Below are 19,694 nucleotides of genomic sequence, written 5' to 3' on the forward strand. Positions count from 1 at the left end.
CTTCAGATATTGTATATTTTTGAACATTTCGGTTTTCTACAATCACCCTATGTAATAGAAAACCTCCCTGTTTAATACGCCTGTATAGTGCTTTCTAGGTTCTTAAACAGGCAGGTTGGTTTAAATAACTGCAGCTTTTGGGACCTGATCCAGCGACAGCCAAATTCGATGCAAACGTTCAAGCAACTTCTATCTCCTTTGAACTAAGCTTTCCATGCAATTTGTATATATTTGAAGGAGGAATCTTTTTTGCTTGAAAGGTTGCTAGTGCTTAATGTAGCTTGCATTGTCTTTTTAAAGTTAAGACAACCAAATCACATAACGTAATTCATCTACATTATTAGCCTTCCCCAAAGACAAAGCACAGGCTAGACAATGAAGCTTGAGATGCATGTAAGAGAAACATTGCCTTTAAATTGGCATTAGCAGGTATCAGAGGAGGGGAGGGAAAGTGAGGAAGTGCTCACTGTAAAATTCACACATGACAATGGCATGTGCTTGCATGCTTTACAAAGGACAGTGAAGCGGAGTTTGGCAAGGTAGGGTTAGCTCCTGTCGTTAAGGCCAGGGGATTACTGCAAGACCAAAGGCAGTGTTGCCAACTCTACCAACTTTATTACCAGTCTCGGCATATTGCATTGTTTTCTTTGGCATGGCTCCTGAAAGAAAACAATTTCATCAAGATTTTTATTGAAAAATGTGAAAAATCAAGCGTGGAACCCCAAAGACTGGAAAGCTGAATGGTAAACTACAACTTTTGTCTCTCAAATTTTAATATCTCACAAATGTTAGTTAAACCAGTTCCATGACTTGCTTGGACTTCACACACGGTTTATGAGCACAGGGCAATGGCAATACTGAATATATAGTTGTGCCAGTGGGCTGCCACGGCAAGAACAGCATTCACTTTTAAAGCTGATGCTCTGTGTTTTTAATGTCTGTATGTTAGTGAGTTCTTGAAAAAAAATCCCCCTCTTTCTTTGGATTGTATCCCCAGCTCCCAAATAAACAAACCAACCAACAAATTCCAATTATCTTCAACCAGAACTGCCTGGAAAACTCCTCTCAACAAAACCAAAGAACCCTGCTTTTGCCACATAAAAACTGCTTTAACCAGACTGAGGCATGATATCGGGGAAAGCAAATTTGAAACTTCACACTGAACACCAGTGTTTTTGCTGGGCTGGCAAAGAAAATTGCTTTAAGAAATATTATCGCTGAGGACTGCATGGCCAATATTTCTTCACGTGCGCAGCAGGGTGTGTACTGTGTCCTTTCTGTTCAGCACAGAGACAACACGAGCTTTAGCAGTACACATAAACACTTGCAGATCCAAAGGTCCCTAATTTTGCAAGGGGGTGTGGCTGTATTAGAAGTCCTAATTTAGTAAACCATGTCTTCATCAAGACTTGAGCACAAAAGAAGTGTTAGAGCCCTGACATGTCAGTAAGAGCGAAATTGCAATGGCTTATGTTGATTTTGATCAAACTTTTAGTGTCTGAATTATGTGGTAAGCACGCCCAATGTCTTCAAAGAGAAAAGTCGGACCCCTCAAACATAAAGTTCAAAGAACTTGTAAGCTGCAATGACAGATCTTCTTTAGCTCCTCACTCAATTGTGTTTAGATGTTATTCCTCATCTTGAAATACTATATTAATAGGCAAGCTATAGTCAATGTGGAAACACATATTATATTAATCTTTGTAACATGAACATACACAGCTTAAGTTAAAAAACTCTAGGCCTTTACAGACATTCAAGGATGCCTTCAGCAGGGAATGCAAGATCTTGCTGCAGACGCAGGAGTATTTTCTGTTCCTTTCACAAAATAAAATACACAGATCTTTAATACTAGATGCACTGCACGACATAGTACTGCATGATTTCTGAGGAGAGGACATGAACTCTCAGCCCTAATGATGAAATAGCGCTTAGTCTTTGGCACTTTCATGTAGAGCTCCAGCACAGGGAGAAATTTAGTATCATTAATTTTTCCTTGAACAGAAAGGTTTAAGGGTTACATGTTTTGGGGAAAGAAAGGAGTAAACGTCAAGCTGTTTTGATAACACGAATATAAGATAAAAAGTACATACTTTCCATGGGAGGCAGTCAGTCAATAAATTATCCCATAGATGAGTGCATTAGCAATCTAATCTTAGTTGAGAAGGTATATCCCTCAAGTAACAATGATGTGCCACTACGATTTCTTAAGATGATTTTCTACTAGTATCAAGACCATATGATGTTCAGAGAATAAATCACATCCTGGATTGAGAGCTCATTCTGAAATTACTTGACTAAAATTCTTAGTTTCAACACAGTTCCTAAAAACAAAGCTGAATCTACATTAACAGTGAGAAACAGCAACAGAAAACTTCTCAGGTGCACGTAACACAATAGATATCACATTATTTTTCCTTGGTGTCTCAATTTTTTTCATTTTGTAGACCTAACCAAATATGAAAACATTAAAACACAATCTGAGCTCAAAGCCCCTTCCAAAACTGCCAAGTATAAAACTGTTACTGAAACCCTCTGTTCTGTTTATCATATTAAGATACATTTTTTTAATGAAAAAATGCTAGATTGCAAGTGTAACATAATAGAACCAGCAAGCACTGCCAGCAGGTCTGAGGAAGAGAGAATAATTCAGAGATATTGTCATCTGTAGGCCAATTTATATTGTCAGACAGCAGGTTCACATTAGTCTCTGATGTCACCGCAATAATGGCATAATATAACGATTGAGCAAAGAATACCTGTGGGGTACAGCTATACAGTGCAGTATATCTATACTTGTTAAAGTATTTCAGGCTTCATTCAAAGCAGAATCAGAAGAAGCAAAAGACCAAGATTAAAAGAAGAGTGTGAAAATGGTGTTCATAAAGACTTCTGAATATTTTAGCCCTTGTTTTGTGATGATGAGGCAAGTACAATGTTGTATTTCATTGATTCAGTGGGTTCATGATTAAAATAAACTAATGTAGCAATTTAGGGGTTTTGTGCCTTTTTTTTTTTTCCTCCTTCCCTCTAACAAGAAAAAAAAGCTTTTTAACAGTTTCTCGCGGCAGGCATAATGTGCATCTGCTCTGATTTACTGCACATGCTGCCTTCTCTAGCATCATGTTAAGTTAGGGTATCAGCATGGTAGGTCACACAGTGGGAGTGACCTTTTGCTAATCACTACACATCAGTTACTACTGGCACACAGCTCATTACTAAGAAACCCTCCAACTAGCTGGCTTTCAAATCTGCTCACACTTTGATTTTTTCCCCCCTTTTCCTTTCTTTCTTTTTTCCTCCCGACTAAAGATTATACTTTTACGTAAAATCTTTTGTTGTGTAATTTTGTCAACTAGGGTTCCAAAGTCCAAAAGGCACCCAGTTAATTTTCGATTACTATAAAAGGAGCCTGAAAATTCATACTGAAGGTAGGTCTGTAATCTTGGGTTTCATTAAAAAGGTCAGAACATTTTCATTCACCACCTATTATTACAATGTTTGAGGGCTGCCATTAATTTGATTTTTCAGGACACGGAAATCTCACTGGAAATTAGAATGTAATCCTGCTGTTGCTTTACTGACACTTTTCATAGGGTAGGATGCGGCTGCAGGGACTAAGAGCTCTCCTGCAATTTACAATTGGTTACTTTGGACAAATGGCAGGTGACTAATGCAAGACAAACTGTTTGCACAACCTGGGAGCTCTGGGTTTAATTTCAGTTTCTGAAAGAGGGGAGAAAGTGTTTCTATTGATGTTGAACCGCAAGCTGTCCCCTGCCAATACATCTGTCACATTTAATACACAACACCCCCCCCACACCCCTGACAATGTGATTATTAGAGGTACAGAATTCAATAGCTTGAGAATACAAAACATAGCTGGAGCAAAATGAAATGGTTTTTAACTTACCGGCCATTTGCTGAATGCCGCTGAAGGCACCCAAGTTACTGGAGGAAGTTGCTTGCTGCAGAAGCTGCAAAGTAACAACACAATACAGCAATCTACCTGACATCAATGTAACAAACAAAGATAAAACTAAAATGAGCTATCATTTCACATTTCAAGTATTTATGCTTTCCTTTACATTTATACAGTCTCTTGCTTCTCTCTATTGTCAGAATGAACATCCCTAGAGTCAATGCTGTAAATCCATATTAATGTCTAATCTCTATTAAGAAACACAGAGACACAAGGGAAACTCAATAACATGGCTGCTTTAAAACAATTAATCAATTTATTCTTTTTAACAACCAGGTGTTAAATCTATTTAAACCAACATAGCGTGACTAATTACAACCCTCTGTAGTCTAGTAGTTACCATAACTCATCTCTGTCAATCATGGTCCATTCTCCCCCATTGCCCTGAATTCAGTTTTTTCTTTATTATCTTTATGAATCAAGCACACAGATACTCATTAGACTTAGTGTTTGTATATGACAGTTCAGCCTACCTCAGTAATAATATATATTTTTAATTGCCAGGTAAATGGCTGTTTATAATTATATCGCTATACCAAAGCACTGCACTCTTACAAATGACGTATTTATGCATACACAGTAAATATATATGGATGCATCTATTTGTCTAACTTGGAACCGTCGGGAACTGCCAAGTTATCCAAAAGCTGCTCAACCAGACCTCTCAACTCCAGAGCCACAGAGGTCAGAGGCCCCTCTCAGCTGTGCTGCAGGGGCGTCTCTCTGGGCCATCCAAGACCTAAGAGAGGTGGCTCTGGATTTCCAAGTTCTCCAACAGGGGCAGCAGCTAACGCCTCTTCCTCACATTACAAATGGAAAAGACCATCTTAAATTTATGAGAAACAAGTGGCTTTCCCCTACCATCTTCACTTTCTCTACGAGGTATCATGAGCCACGCACATTTAGTGTTAAGAGGACCATGCGTTAAAGTGAAAGCCGCTTCCAAATGAAAATGTGCAAAATTAGAGGACTGAACAGCAACAATCTAGTTTAGAGGCTGTACCATACAGATACGGCCCCTACAGTGCTCAGCTGCCTATCTGTCCTCCCCTCAGAAAGAACTTAAATTTTATTCCAGCTATAAAAACCAGATTCTAACATTGAAAAGAACAATAAAACTAATGGAATCAAATTTTATTTTGCAGCATGAGTAAACTTTAAATGCTTCCCTTGGATAGCACTGACACATCTTGAAATGTTTATTCAAATTCTCGTTCCTGTTACTTATTTTTAGACCATGTGATAAACATACAGCATTTTTTTATGTAGAAGACGACATGCTACATATCCTGGAGGATACTTATTGCAGGGACTTTACGATAGCTGATTTACCGTCGTTCTATAATAAATACAGCAGAATATAGACACCGCCTCTGAAATGAACTTACAGCTAGATACTGTGGTGTGAGTCCTCCAAGACCTGTGAGGTTTCCCCAAGTGGCAGTATTGAGCTGTTGCATCTGCTGTGCCAACTGCTGCTGCAAACGCCGCTGCTCCTTGTCCTTTTGGGTATCGGCAAACTTCACCACGATTGGCGAAGAGCAGCCCTGTGGTTAGACAGATCAGGAAAGACAGAAGCGTTAAATCACACCGAGTCACCATCACACCGTGAGCTCAGCCACGTCCCACAGGGCCACCAGCCATGGCATGTCCTGATTGCTCACCCTCTCTGCCTGGCATACGTAGGAGCGCAAGGACTAAGGTTTTCAGCTTCTTAGGAAAAAAGGCTATGGAAAAATTATTGATTCTCCAGTTCTTTTTATCAAGCACTTTTCCTCAGGCTCTCTTTTCCTTCCAGCTATCAAAATTGCTGCCAGAGATAGCGAAATGTACCAGTCCTCTTTAATTAAGCTTCACAGCTGATGAGATGGACGTGATGCTTTGCCTGCAGTCTGTTTTCAAGGCATCGCCAAAGGTAGAGGTGTCCAACCTCCCTGCTGCCAGGGACCACACAGCCAACACCACCCGGCCACCACCGTCTGGCTGTGCAGTCACGCTCGATGCAGCTGGCTTGTGTACCCTATGTAAATATACTGTGAGCAGCGGATTTACTTCAGAGACCATCATCAGTGGGTCACCGGTCCTTTCCATACCAAGGACCCCCAGTCCCAAGTGAGTACAAAGGGCGATGCTGCTTGGACAATGCACCCACCTGCGGTCTGCTCCCGGGCACGCTTTGTATCAAGCACCTTTGAGGACTGAACAAAGGGCAGAATGCAGACCAAAAGTGACTAGTTCTGGTGAGAGCAGCCCATTCCTGATTGCCACCATTTCTTCTATTGCTTCTATGACCCTCTTGTTACATGTTATGGGAGGGCTGTAAGGCACATTAGAAAATGGGGGAGCTGTAAGAAAGAACTAGAGATCTGGTCTGCAGCCTACTCTTCATCCCGTCTGAGGGACCCCTGAGAACACATAGGATGTCATGGACCAGATGGACTTTTGAGGTAAGCCGAATATTTCCCTTGAACTGCAGGTTCGATATTCCTGGGCAAAGTCACTAAGAGAACGAGACACGTGAATACGAAGGATGCCTCTGTGACTTTCGGTCTATTTTCCCCCTGCTAACAAATTTTTCATATTTTAACCTTTCAAGTCTTCATTTTTTCAAATCAAGGGAGCAAACTATATCTTGCAATGATTCAGTTCTTCAAATTAATTCAAGCATTTTGTGAGTCATAGAAACTGTCAATCCATTTCATACTGTTTTCCAGTTTCATAGGATCCGATAAATAACTTCCCTCCACTCGCCATGCTTTGTTATACTAATTTCTTGTCTAACTTCAATCTAAACACAATGGTATGAGTGAAAGGTGACTCAGTCCAAAAAACACAGCAGCGCTTAAGCCAAAGTGTGTAGCGTGGGATGCAGAGCAGCGTTGTACTTAACCTAACTCTTCCCATGACTGCTCTCGTAACACCGTGAACATCTTCAGAAAAGTTCCTGGCCTCTATTATTTAAAAAAAGCAGCTGTGTACCTTTTCTCTGAAGAACTTCACACCAGGACAAATGATAAGAATATTAACAATCAACAGACAAAAAGACGAAATAAACCACAATAATAATATCTCTTGTATGAAGATGTCCCATCAATTCCTTTAGAACGACCTTAGAAAATCATCACTTGTGATTTATTATTCCACCTCCAACTCCTTTCCTGTGTGTTTCATTGTAAAAATGCCTTTCAGTGTTTTAGTGAGAAAGAAAGGAGATACATACCACTCCAGCAATCAAATAAAGATTAGGAAGGAGTCAGCTTGTTACACAATTACCTCTCTCCAGTGATTTTTATACTAATATTAAAAACAAGACCCTTTAGGGTAAAAAAGAGAATTTTGTGTGTGTGTGAGAAAGACTTTTTCCTGGTTTCACTAATAAAAAAGGCAAGGTCTTTCTATTTAATAGGAGGTTTGGCAGCACTGGTCTAAGAACAACCAGAACTTACTGCCTTCTACCTAGATGTACAGGAGAATCAAATCTATTTCCAAAGAAATAGAATTAATTTCAAAGGAAGAAATATCATATAGCTATTTCAGTTCTCAGTTCAGCAGCTCAGCATTCAACACTACAGCTGACATCGTATTTATGAATGCTTAAATGTCAGTAAATTGTGTAAAAACTATCTCTGCAATTTATGAATCTATAATTCATTTTTTCACTGTCTGCTCTATATTTCATCGCTTCATCATTTTCAAGAGAGCAAACATTCTGAAGACTGAAATTATATGTAGCAAGTGGCTCTATATGAGAAAAGGGTTGTTATTGTTTCATCAAATTTACTCCATGATAACAAATTAGTGTCTCATACTGGTGCTGCATTTGAATGCCTTAAACAAACAAAAAACTTCCATAGAAATGAGATAGAAGAGCAAAAACTCTAGAGCAGCAATTACGTTTTTAAAATCAGTTGATTTCACCAGGTCAGAAAGTCAGGTGGAAAGAGAAGTAAGAGAATTCATTATTCTATGAGACGTGTTGATCTGGACTTAACATCCCCATTGCTCGTGCTTAGCCCACTTTGGAAATTCATCTTGTTCAATGATGCGTGCCAAAGAACTGAAAACAATGAAATCAGAAAAAAAAAAAATCTGCAGTATTTGTGTTGAAACATACTTGTGTGCTATATATTGTCCCCCAAGCCCACTTCTGTTTGCAAAAGAACAGGAAACAAAAGTGTCCAAGGGCCACTGTTTCAGGCTGAGAGTTGAGATTTAACACTAGCAAACCCAAGTTATCTTTTTACTAGAAGAGTATTGGCAAAAGCGAGCAAATTTTTTGTGCTTAAAGGGTGATTTCTGATTTATGCTCTTCCATTTTCTACCTTGAGAGGAAGCTCCCAGCACATACCCAAGGTGCATCTCCCTTCCTGATTCAATGGCTTGGTATCTCCATGCCATTCAGTGCCATTTTCTTCCCAACAGCTGGTGCTGCCTTCACATTTTTCTTTGTGTTGTCAAAACAGTAGGAACAGACTCCGTTGAGTCCCTCAGCCATGGAGCTGGAGGGTGTACTGCTTCTCTCCAAGAAGGGACTCTCAGCCTAAGCTCAACTGACACAAAGACCCAGATGTTCAAAGTGCAAAATATTTGGAATCACCTGGCCAATTTGGGGATCTCATTGATGACGTCTCTAAAGGTGTTGAGAAGTATTTTGATCCAAGAGTAACCATTCTATAGAACTAAAGTCAATAGGAGTATCACATCAAAGTACAGCCTCTGTTGGAGTGCTGCATACAACAGAAGAATGGGAGAATTTGTCTGGGAGGTATTATCTCTTTAATTTTACCATCTTCTGATGTAGAGCTGTGTAAAGTTCATTTTGCTAGACAGAAAAATACATTAAAACACATGGAAAATATAGGTAAAACACAGTATTACCAATAAACATTTCCTTTTTACTTGGAATCAAACCCAGCAAAACGTATAGCTCTAAATTAATGGAGCAGTGCATGGCAGACAGTTTACTACGAGTATTATTTCAGAGACTCAAAGTGGCAGTTTTTTCACAATATACTGTCAGACTGCATAGCTTCTGTAACAGCAGCTTTCTAGTAAAGATCGTTTAAATTATTCTCATCTCATTGGCAGATTCTCATCTAAAACTGTACACTCAGGGTCTAAAAATGCATTGCACTGAAAAGAAAACACATTGATTATAAAAGAAGCTCAACCAAATTCAAACGTGATGTTTGGAAAGACAATAGCTTTGCAATGCTGGTATCATTACTTGTAGTACACAGGAAACAGTTAAGAGACATTTTCATGCACTGGCTTGATTTTTATCTTCTCCTTCTTCTCCTCTGTCCACCCTTCCACCCTTGGTCTCCCCCCTTGGCTCGTTACACAAAGCAGCTCAACAACATGACGCAATAATGATTGTTTAGCACCCAGCATGCTTTGGGAGACTAGAGCATTGCAAAGAAAAATCACTGAGGAAAAAAAAAATAAAATTGAAAGGTCCTGGTGAAATAAATAAATAAATAAATAAAACAAGTGCACATAACATCAATGCCACCTCTGAGAAAAATCATCACTACACAAAGATACAGTATACATAATACAGTATAACATGCACTCTCCAATGATAAGCTAGAAGATCCAGAGTAAGTAAAGACTTCATACTTGTGCGGGGTTTTGTGCAAAATTCTGAAAGACCATGACAAAAATCACAGACTGAAAAAATTTTTGAGATTGCCAGACAAGCTGTGGCATTCGCTAACCACTCCAATGAACGGATCAGTAGCCTGCAGTTATATTCATGTTAAGTGAACAGGTTTAAAGTTTTCTGTTGCTTATCGTGATAAAATACGAGGCCGTAGAGGCAGTTTGGAAGGAAATAAAGAGTGTTGCTTGCGAGGGGCCAGCCACGATGGCACTCTGCAGGAAGTGCCACACTTCGGTATGCTCTGTCATCGTTAGCATTTTTATTGCCTACACGAAGGAGGATAAATTATATTAACTTAAAAAGAGATTCTATTTCCAGAAAAACACATGCACTAGTAACTCAGCATGGCCAGGTTAAATATCTTGAGCTTCTTCTCAGAGCACTGCAAACCACAACACTTCAAAATCTATTTAAAAGAATCGTCGATTTTTCTGGGGGGGTGGGGGTGGGGGCGGTGTGTTAAAAGTAATTTACTCATCAGATACACTCTGAGTGTGACTGAGGAGCAGTCTTGACAGCATTTTTATTTTCTGCCGAATGCCACTGAAAACAGGATCAAGAGCTGTGTTTGGATACCACACAGCAACCTTATTGCACGCTTCCAGGTCATTCAGAAAAATAAGCTTCACAAAGACAGATAGAGTGACTTGGTAAAAAGTTTAAATCTGTGATTGTCATGTGTCTGATCTGATCCAGGAGAGCATGGCTTTACCATTCGCAATCATTTGCACAAAGAAAACAAAGAAAGGGCAAATGATACAGTACTGTACCTCCATGGTCTGAGACTGGTGCATGGCTTTGATTGCATTCTGTGCCATTGCCCTTGTAGAAAATGTGACAAACGCACAGCCTGTGGGAACAAGGGGACAGGGAGCAGGAAAGACAAAAAACAACAAGACAAAAGGGTTGGACGCTTGTTAAACCAACACAGTCTACGAGAACGGCCACAAGACGACACTGTTCTCAGTAGTACATAAAAATAAACAACTTCTCTAGTTTATTTATCGACAGTGCTGACTTGCTAATCTGACCATAGATGAAAGAAAAAAAAAAAATTAGGTGTGGATGGGTGAAGAGACAAGGATTTTTCCTTTAATTAGTCAGGGTTTATTTTCCAGTTTTTGTTGTTGTTGTTGTTGTTTTTGTTCTTTAGCCACAGGGTTTGAAATAAGTAAGGCTTTTCTGTAGACTTTGGATTGCATAGTTTAGTCTGTTCAGACCAGATATTAACAATTGCTTGTTACAGCTTTTGTGCAGGTAAGTTGTGGATCGTGAATGAACGACTGGCATCACTGGCAGCTGAACTGGGAATTTGATAAAGGAGTCCATAATGTCTCATATTTCTGTGATGCACCAGGAACAACCATACAAATAAGGATGAGAAAAACTCCACTTGTGTTGCCTGCGACTAAGTGTGAAAACACTCAGACAAAATTCAGTAATGTAGGTGGAATCTCAACATTTAAGAAAGTAACATATTAAAAATAAAAATCTTTATGCTTTTTGTTTCTCTGAGTCCTAGGTACGAGCATAATTCTTTGATCTACGAAAGCTACCACCAACTTGAACAGTTCTGAAGCTATATACCTGAATAACTGAAAAATCACTTTTCTCCCTCCTCAGGCCTTTTAAATCGTAATGAAAAGCCAGTAGGTTAATGCCTGGGCTATTTTTCCACCATTCTACTATTGTTAGTCATACCTACACTGGGCATGGTACAGGTCAACTTTTTTAGTGCATGACTCACTGCCCTTTTGACCAATAAAAACATTGCCTTCTGAGATTTACATTTTATTCTTCATGCACCCTTGGGCATCTTAAAGAAAAAGACTGTGAAATTAATGCAGATTCAGGCTGATTTTGTAATAATACCATGGCACACTAAAAGCTTAGCTAAAGCAACACAGACTTATTTCACTTGTGATCTCTAATGACTTTAAAAGTGCATTGATTTTCAGCTCCCTTAGCCTTGCACAGTTTGAACTTAGGTTTCAGAGAATAATTTAGTGTTCCACTCAATTTCCTCAAAACATTATTATTATTATTACTACTTAAAAGATTTCCAAATGAAGCAAATCTAAGCACTGAGAGGCTCAAGCATATTGTCATTTCAGAGCTAATGCATGAAAGCTACATCCTGGCATCAAAAATACAATATTGTTGCCCCTGTGGCCAATGGGCAAAATAAACCATTTTGCAATCCAACAAGCAACAGATTGTTTGGTTTATGCAGATCAATTTGAGGCATAAAATACCTTTTCTTTTTTGCTGCGTATGTACCTGGTAAGATTATCAAGTCAAGACTGTATTCACATTTTAATCAAACAACAGTAAGAGAAAGCAATGCCTGTTCATTACCCAAAAGCACTACATCTAGTCATGAAAATAAAGTCAATGCATTTTTGCATCATGCAGTATTTTTATTTTTTTCCCTTTTTAATGTGAAGGCCCTTGATACAAGAGAACCTAAGCTGGCTTAAGCATCTCCGACTGACAGATGAGCATCATAAAATCAGAAGTCAGAGTTCTTAACTTCACAGCCGTGTTGTGACTCTACATATTTCTTAGGTAACATAACAGCTGGTGATTTCTTACTGCTGTTTAGCCACACGACGTGTTTCTATACTATTCTTATTCAGCAACACATTTCCGTCAAAGAAAATGATGCAACTAAATGGCTTTCTGTATGGTGATCTAGACAACATGTGCAGTAGAATGGTAAATAAACTACAGTACCTCCACTAGATTCCATATTGCTGCTGTGCACTAAAATTAGAGAGGTCCAAATTTACCATCTGTCTCCAAGTAATCTCTCTTAGAAACATTTCTGTTATTATCATTAGCAGAGGGAATAACACCAAGGGTTTTCATTTCTCGTCTTGCAAATTCAATGGGGGATGAGCACAAACAGAGATATACTGGAGGGCAGGCGAGAAACCCCATACAGAGCCTTGAATAATATTGTTTATAATGGTCAAGAAACTGCTTCATTCATTTCTTTTGCTCTCATTATCCAGGACTGTGTACCATAGTGACAGTTACTGAATGGAGGTTTAGAATGCATAAGAAGCATGTAAAATGTCAACAAAAATCAATAAGACACAGTTTATGCATTTATCACAATTTCTACCCAGCAGTACTGCTGTAACTAACTTACTGAGAGATGTTGCAATTAGCAGGTCTCAAAAGAAATGTGAATCAGCAGAGAAATAAAGCTGCACTCCTCTTGAGACAAAGCAGACTCTCTCTTCCCTGCCTTTAGCTTTTTCTCTTTTTAACCCCAACACTCAGCTGCTGGGGACTTTCAGCACCCAGCGCTACCGCAAAACCTCCCTCCTTGTCCCTCAGCCCAAATCCGTTGTGGATCCCGTCGCCTTTGTCATGGAGCAAAAAGACCTTTGCAGCAGATCTCTGTAAAGTGCCATATAAGCGAGCTACCAATTTGAAAGAAACTTGTTCTCTGGGCAAAGGGAATGCCTGATGGATGAGGCTATGTGGCTGGAATATGAGCATTTGGAAACAGCATTCCACAGAGAAGACAGGACTGCATTTTAATTACGGTTCACCAGTCAGAGGCTACAAGGTTAGGTCTCCTTGTTATTTCCAGTCGGCAGGCCATTTCCCACCGTTGGACATTGGCTATTTGCACAGTAAATACCCAATTTGCCTCAATAACCATGGTAAAAATTCAGTAGACAACCTTATTACTAAATTACTGGAAAACCTAGACCTTCAGTTGTTATACCATCAAGCACCCCAATTAAATGCTAGCTAATTTAACCACCTTTCTGGACATTGCTACATGTATTCACATTCAAGGGTTATTTTTTCAGCTACCAAACCCGGCCACTCACACGCAAAACTTTTACATTTATTATGTGTGCAGATGTATTTTATTACGTGTGATCCATGGGATCTTATATGTTTAATACGTGTGAACCATGGGATCCTCTCCTTCACCACCAGGCTGCCGCGCTGGAGGGGAGTCAAGCCTCTGTCATAGGATTCAGTCACCTAAACACTCAACTTGCATCTATAATTCAGGTATTCAGAAAAGCTGATATATAAATTTATATTTATAAACATAAAGCGCCTATCACCATATTGATAAACATTCTTTGGAACCACTCTTGGCTCCAAAAATTCAGAAAAGCTGTTCTGAGACGCCTGTATTCTCCCCCGCAGTCAATGGCAGTGCCTTTATTTTCCTATATGGGGTACACATGCACTTTAGGAGCATGGTTTTGTTGGGCACCTAGAATTTGATTAGAAGTTGGTGTCAAAGGACACTGGATTTCACTTGTTTAAGCCAGGTGAGCTCTGCCTGAGCCATCCTGTGCTCTTGCCACAGCAGTTTCTGAGGGGCTGGGAAAACCCTTTTCAGCGTGCTCTCACTCACAGTATCTCACAGACACAGGTGGTGTTTTGGGAACATACTGCCAGCTCTGGGACCGTAAATCACAATTATAAAGAGGACAAGACTAATAAGATTGCATGCCTCATGTTGCAAGGAAACAAGAAAGATTTCCATGGCCTCCTACCTCCTCCTGTGAAACACTGCACTGATCGTAGGGCTGTGGGCCGAGGTCTTCCAGACCAATAGCTACAAGCAAACTATTTCTGTTCTACCATACTGAATCCTGATGCCTCAATAACTCCCTTCTTACTGGAGCTGTGGAGCTCTCTGGGGAAAAAAACATGGAGAGGGGGATATTTCTATAGTGAATGCCTTGAAATTACTTTGTATTGTACCACCAGATACCTAATCAGCCCCCCCCAAAAAAAAATCATTTCGGAAATGCAGCCAACCTGTAAGTCACCTTGCAATTATTTATCACATCTGGTTTCAAAGTGTCAGAGATCACTACCAGAAACAAAAGGGGAGGGAGAAAGGAGGTCTAAGAGTTTTAGTCAATTCTCCAAGGCTGCCTTTCACCCCCTCCGTCAGAGAAACGACTGACTGGGGAAAGGCTGCTCGAAGCAATTTCCTTCTGCTAAGCAGAATGGAGGGCAGGCACCCAGCCCTGTCACGGAAGGTATTTTGGAGCACATGATCACCTTTGCCATCTTGGCTGAGAGAACATCTAAACTCACAGGGTTGCCCCCTCCCATCCCAAACTGAAAGGGAATTTTGAAGAAGCTGTGGAATTTGACAAGCTCCCTCCTCGACCCGTGCCATCCCAAACCTAGGGCTTGCTGCTCCAGCAAGTGAATTATTGCCACTGCCCCATTTCAGCTCTGGCTTCACTTGATTCTTCTCATCTCCAGCTTCCATAGTACATTTTGAAATGTTCATGCACACCTTAACATAACATCAATACTTGTGAGCTGTAAGTGAAGTAGAACATTTTCACACATGGAAGCCTCAAATTAAGGTTTCACACCTGCACAAGAAACCTCCCACATAAAACTACCATGGTCCACCAGAGGTTTTAAAGCCCCCAAATCCTCAATGAAGCCAAAGACAGATGCAAAACCCCTAGATATTTTTGAATCAGGCCAAGAGTTAAAAAGGGAAGTTTAAAACCATGCCTTGAAAGTTCTGGAGACGAAAGAAAGGCTGATGTTATCAAGTTTAAATAGATTAATAAATAAAAATATAGATAAAAAGATAAATATATATAGTGACCCCTCTGACACAGTAGAAGGCTCATGAGAGTTCTCAAGCCACCTGCGCCATCACAGCACCACGTATGGTGGTTGTGCAGCTGGTGGTGTAATGGTTGCACTACAGTTTCCTCGTTCACTGTAAACATTTTTTCTTCCATTTCTGTGAAGAAACAATAGCGAAAAGCTGCCAAAATACTCCTGCTGCAAGAAGTATTTGGGATCCTCTGAGATGAAAGCCTCTATTTAAAGAAAAGATAAGGCTCAAATAAAAAGCTATGGAAATTGAAGTGTGATAAAAATAAGCTCTAGTTGTGTTAAAATATTTTTAGCTGAGATTGCAAAGTAAGACTTTCCCTTTTCTATGCTGTGCTAATATAATACAGTCTAAAGGAAGGAACAGCCTGCGAAACAGCCTTCTAATGAGGACATCACACAAAAACCTGTCTTAGTGGTTAAAATACATTTCGGCTACAAATTAAGACTTCCAATTGTTTATTTTACAGACATTTGGCCATTAGGTCCTGCTTAAGACACAGAACGACAGGTCTGAGACCAAGTGCAACAATTCAGCCCAAACTAAATAATTTTGAAAAAGTCACAGTGAAGCTCTTTAGTTTATGCATATCAGGCACCTAAAGGTAACAGAGGCATGTCCTGTAAACATGCCTTGTCTCTTTGGCTTTACTGACTGCTCTTGACTATCCAGTGGATGACAGATTCTAGATTTTAAATTTCCTCAAGTGCATAGTTCCCTCCAAGCATCCCTAACTGGACAGTCAGTTGGCCACCCTGCAAAGTACAGACTTCAGTAACTGGAAATCACACAAAACCAGAATCAAACAGGTACCAAAGAGAGCATTCTCTAACAGTGCCTCAATGATCCTCTCATTGGAATAAAAACTCATGTAAGTGATTTCATTTGAGACTTCCCTCTGGGGAGGGATTGTTGCAAGGCTGCGGTAATGGAAATCTGAGATGTAGTTTCTGGCCAAAGGCCAGCGGAGACACTGGTCACTTGGATGTGTTTGCTCCTGCCTAGCTTCAAAAGAGTTTCAGCAGGGAAAAAAGAAAACTAAATGTGCCATAGTGACTGGAAAAAAAAGAAAATTAAAACGTTACCACGTTACAGCAAAAGAAATAAGGCATGGAGGTGCTTCTGAAGAGTGACTGAAAATACAGCACTTCCACTGCCCTCACTTCCCATCTCCTACTGGAACACCAGGCAGAAGGTGGCCCCTAATCCAGGCTGTTCCCATGGCTGGCGCTTCACGTTACTTTAGCTCAGAAAGGAGCAGTAAATATCCATAAGGAAAACCAAACAGGTATAAAACCTCCTCACCTATCCTTCACTGCAATTAACTGTGATGCAAATACCAATTTGCTTTTACTAATTCATCAAGAAAAGCCCTGAATTTGAAAGTTATGAATGGATTTTCATGAAATTAAATTGCCTGACCGTGGTATAAATCTCCATGCCATTTCTAACTTACTCTTTAAAGTAAAGAAAGGAAAAAGAAAAAATCCTTGTAATCAGTGTCTGCAGAAACGTTCACTCGTCCCATGTGCCTGCTGATGTTTTGTTAAAAAATCATACAATTAGGAGCCAAGAAGATGTAGAAATATGCATTTTGAGCTTTTCCACAATGCTCATGGTATATCCAGCTGTCTGTACATGTTATTAGCAGTTTTTTCAGTGCATGCTACTAACCCAGTTGACTCCTTTCTGGTATCTGTTCTATAAATCTGCACTTAGCAATACAGAAGAATAATTTGCTGTGTGGTGCTCCTGTGATAAAGATAAGAAGATTTTTTTTAATCATTATTATGGATGGTAATAATTCCTAGAGTGATACAGAGATATTGATCCACTGATCTAAAAACAAGTGTCTTGCAAAGGTAGAGCATTGCTATCCTTACTTTAAGGAATGAGATAACAGAGAGATGATGAGACACCAACTCAACTACAGTCAATACAGTGTATCAGTGGCACAGCTACAGATTGGGCCTGGGTATTTCTGGCTGGTTTTGCACACTCCAGCTATCATGGCATGGCTGTCTGTGTTGGCATCTGTGGTCATGCAGACATTACATACTGATAGGAGTCAGGAGGTCTGAAAGTTTCCTTAAGCTGTTTGCAATAAGTGATTTAAAATCTTAATCATCTGAGGCAGTTCACTTCTGCTTTTTCATGATAATGAAGCTTAGCACATGATATCACAATCATGAATTTTTGTAAAGCATACTTAGCTCTTCAGAAAAAGTGCTGGATTAAAAAACCCTGCAGGCTGAATCCTTCTCTTTGAATAATGAATATAGTACAGGCAGTGGCAAGCTTCTTTAGCTAGTCCCATGAACCCTGCTGAAGTGGCCAGCCTCCATGTCTGTTGAGTCCCTGGTTTCTTTATCTCTGCAGCCAACAGGGTATTTTTATTTTTTAATACTTTTCACAGCTAGGAATTACACTCTGCCAGCCAACTAATTTCACAGGGACTATCCCAGAGCCTTCGGAAGGCAAGGCCTTTTGGTTGCTGCCTATTTCTTGTAGCCAGCCAGAATATAACAAGATATGGATAGAAACAACAATTACTTCTTAGATGCAGGACCAAACAACAGTGGGGAAAAAAAATGACTCAAGGAAAAAAAAAATCCCAATTTCTCTAAAATATACAGCTCCACCACTGGAGCTTTGTATCAGTATTTTGGCCTCGTTTTACAGACGAGTTTCAAATAGCTGACAATAAGAATTTGGAGTGGAAATGCTGATGGTCCATTATCAGTAGTGACAGCAATGGGTGCGACTTTATTAAAGTTCTGTCAGCTCTTGGCTAGAAACTACAACAGAGACAACTAGTTCAGTCTCTCTCCTTCTCTCTCTTTATCTTAGCACTTATATCACACTCATCACAAAGTGTTACATTTTCCCTTGATGCCACAGGACGGGATTTCTCCTTGCTCTTGCAGCCACGTGGTACGCCACAACCCTACACCCGGCCCACGAGCTGACACCAGGCTGTTATCAGACCAGTGGCAAGGTTGCTGTTGTAGTATGGACATGGCCTAAAAGCCAACCAAAACGTTTTTGCTCATTACTAATAAGAAAAAAAGGCAGCACAAACCGCAACTGTTCTACTGAGCAGTTCAACCTCGACCTATTCCTTGCAACTATCTGCTGGTGACAAAGATTATTTGCCTGAACCCTTTAACAAAAAAAAAGTTGGCACAAATACCAACAAAATGTACTTCTCGAGCTCTTTTTGTCCAAGATAGCATCATGTGCACTTGTTATGCAACTGGAAAGAGATGCCAAACAGTTTATTGGACCATATTTTCATCTCACTGCTGTGAGCACTGTGAGTTCCCGAAGGCTCTGGCATGGTGAGGACAGTGTTTTCCCAAGACAGTGACTATTTTTCATTCACCTCTCCGTGTCTAGGAAGGAACCACATCCAGATGGGTACCGGGAAAACAAATACTGTTTGTGGCAAAGGGAATTAACATCTTGGAAATGGTAACATGAATTAGAACTTGTTATGTATCGGAACTCTTTTGACAGATTTAACTTTATAAATTCCCCCTCTTGCTTTAGTGAAGCGGCTTTTCACCCTGTGGGTTTTTTTTGCCAAGCTCCCTCCACAGCAAATCTCCCTTAGCACTTTTCATTTCAGCTGCAATATCAACCATTTTCCCAACACTTTGCCTTCTCTCATGGAGTGGTGGTTTTGTGAAGCTGATAAACATCTGCCTGAAAACCTGGTTGGCACAGCTGAACTCATTTTCAAGTGCGAACATGGGTGTGTAGAAAGCAATTCAAGTTTAACAAGGCATGATGCATGAGGGCATGATAGAATATCAGTTGTGATTGTGACCGAAATAAACCCGAGTGGCAGACAGGATATAGCTCTGCTACAATTGCTGGTGTGTGACCTACCTGGACTGAGATCTTCAGCCTCTGGCAGGAGAAAGCAGCACATTAACTCTACGGCTCTGATGGCCAGCAGACAACACTGCCCTGCCTGATATGTTGGTGACACGGCTTAAAAATCTCAGTTTCTGATTATCATGAGATTGGTATTTACAGCAGAACAAAACTACCCCGCCAACTTCACTTACCCTACTGAATTTCATAATTAGCTTTTCTATGCTCGTACTGTCTCTAATGCCTGTTGAATCAAAGCAAGTATGCAGTGGGATTTCTATGGATCCCAGGAAAAAAAAACATTTCTTTGTTGGGTGATTCTCAGTAGTCAGGTCTGTTTGGAGCTTAAAACATCTGATGCCCAGATCTTGTGATTTCACCAGTCACTTAGCTCCTTTCCCACTCGTGTCTTCCATCACCCCTTCCCCGTGCTACTCACAAAATAAAATCAGTGAAAAGCAGAAATACTTGTTTTGCCTCAGCATTGGGTCTAGACAGATGATGACAGCACTTAAGTCCAT

The 19,694-nt window shown here is 40.0% G+C and overlaps 1 protein-coding gene across 12 annotated transcripts in view; it reads right to left on the reverse strand.

Moving 5' to 3' along the window:
• The window catches only part of CELF2 (CUGBP Elav-like family member 2), a 376,801-nt gene that overhangs the window by 47,144 nt on the left and 309,963 nt on the right, over nt 1–19,694 (reverse strand). For 11 of the 12 annotated variants that reach the window (XM_056338914.1, XM_056338917.1, XM_056338911.1 and 8 more), the window contains 3 exons: nt 10,418–10,497; nt 5,371–5,529; nt 3,914–3,977 (listed from right to left, as the gene is read on the reverse strand). In XM_056338914.1, coding sequence (XP_056194889.1) covers nt 3,914–3,977; nt 5,371–5,529; nt 10,418–10,497 — 303 coding nt within the window. The remainder of the gene's footprint in view (nt 1–3,913; nt 3,978–5,370; nt 5,530–10,417; nt 10,498–19,694) is intronic. The other variant, XM_056338923.1, reaches the window with a different exon arrangement.

Source organism: Falco biarmicus, chromosome 5 (genome assembly GCF_023638135.1).
Source record: "Falco biarmicus isolate bFalBia1 chromosome 5, bFalBia1.pri, whole genome shotgun sequence".
Classification (NCBI taxonomy): Eukaryota; Metazoa; Chordata; class Aves; order Falconiformes; family Falconidae; genus Falco; species Falco biarmicus.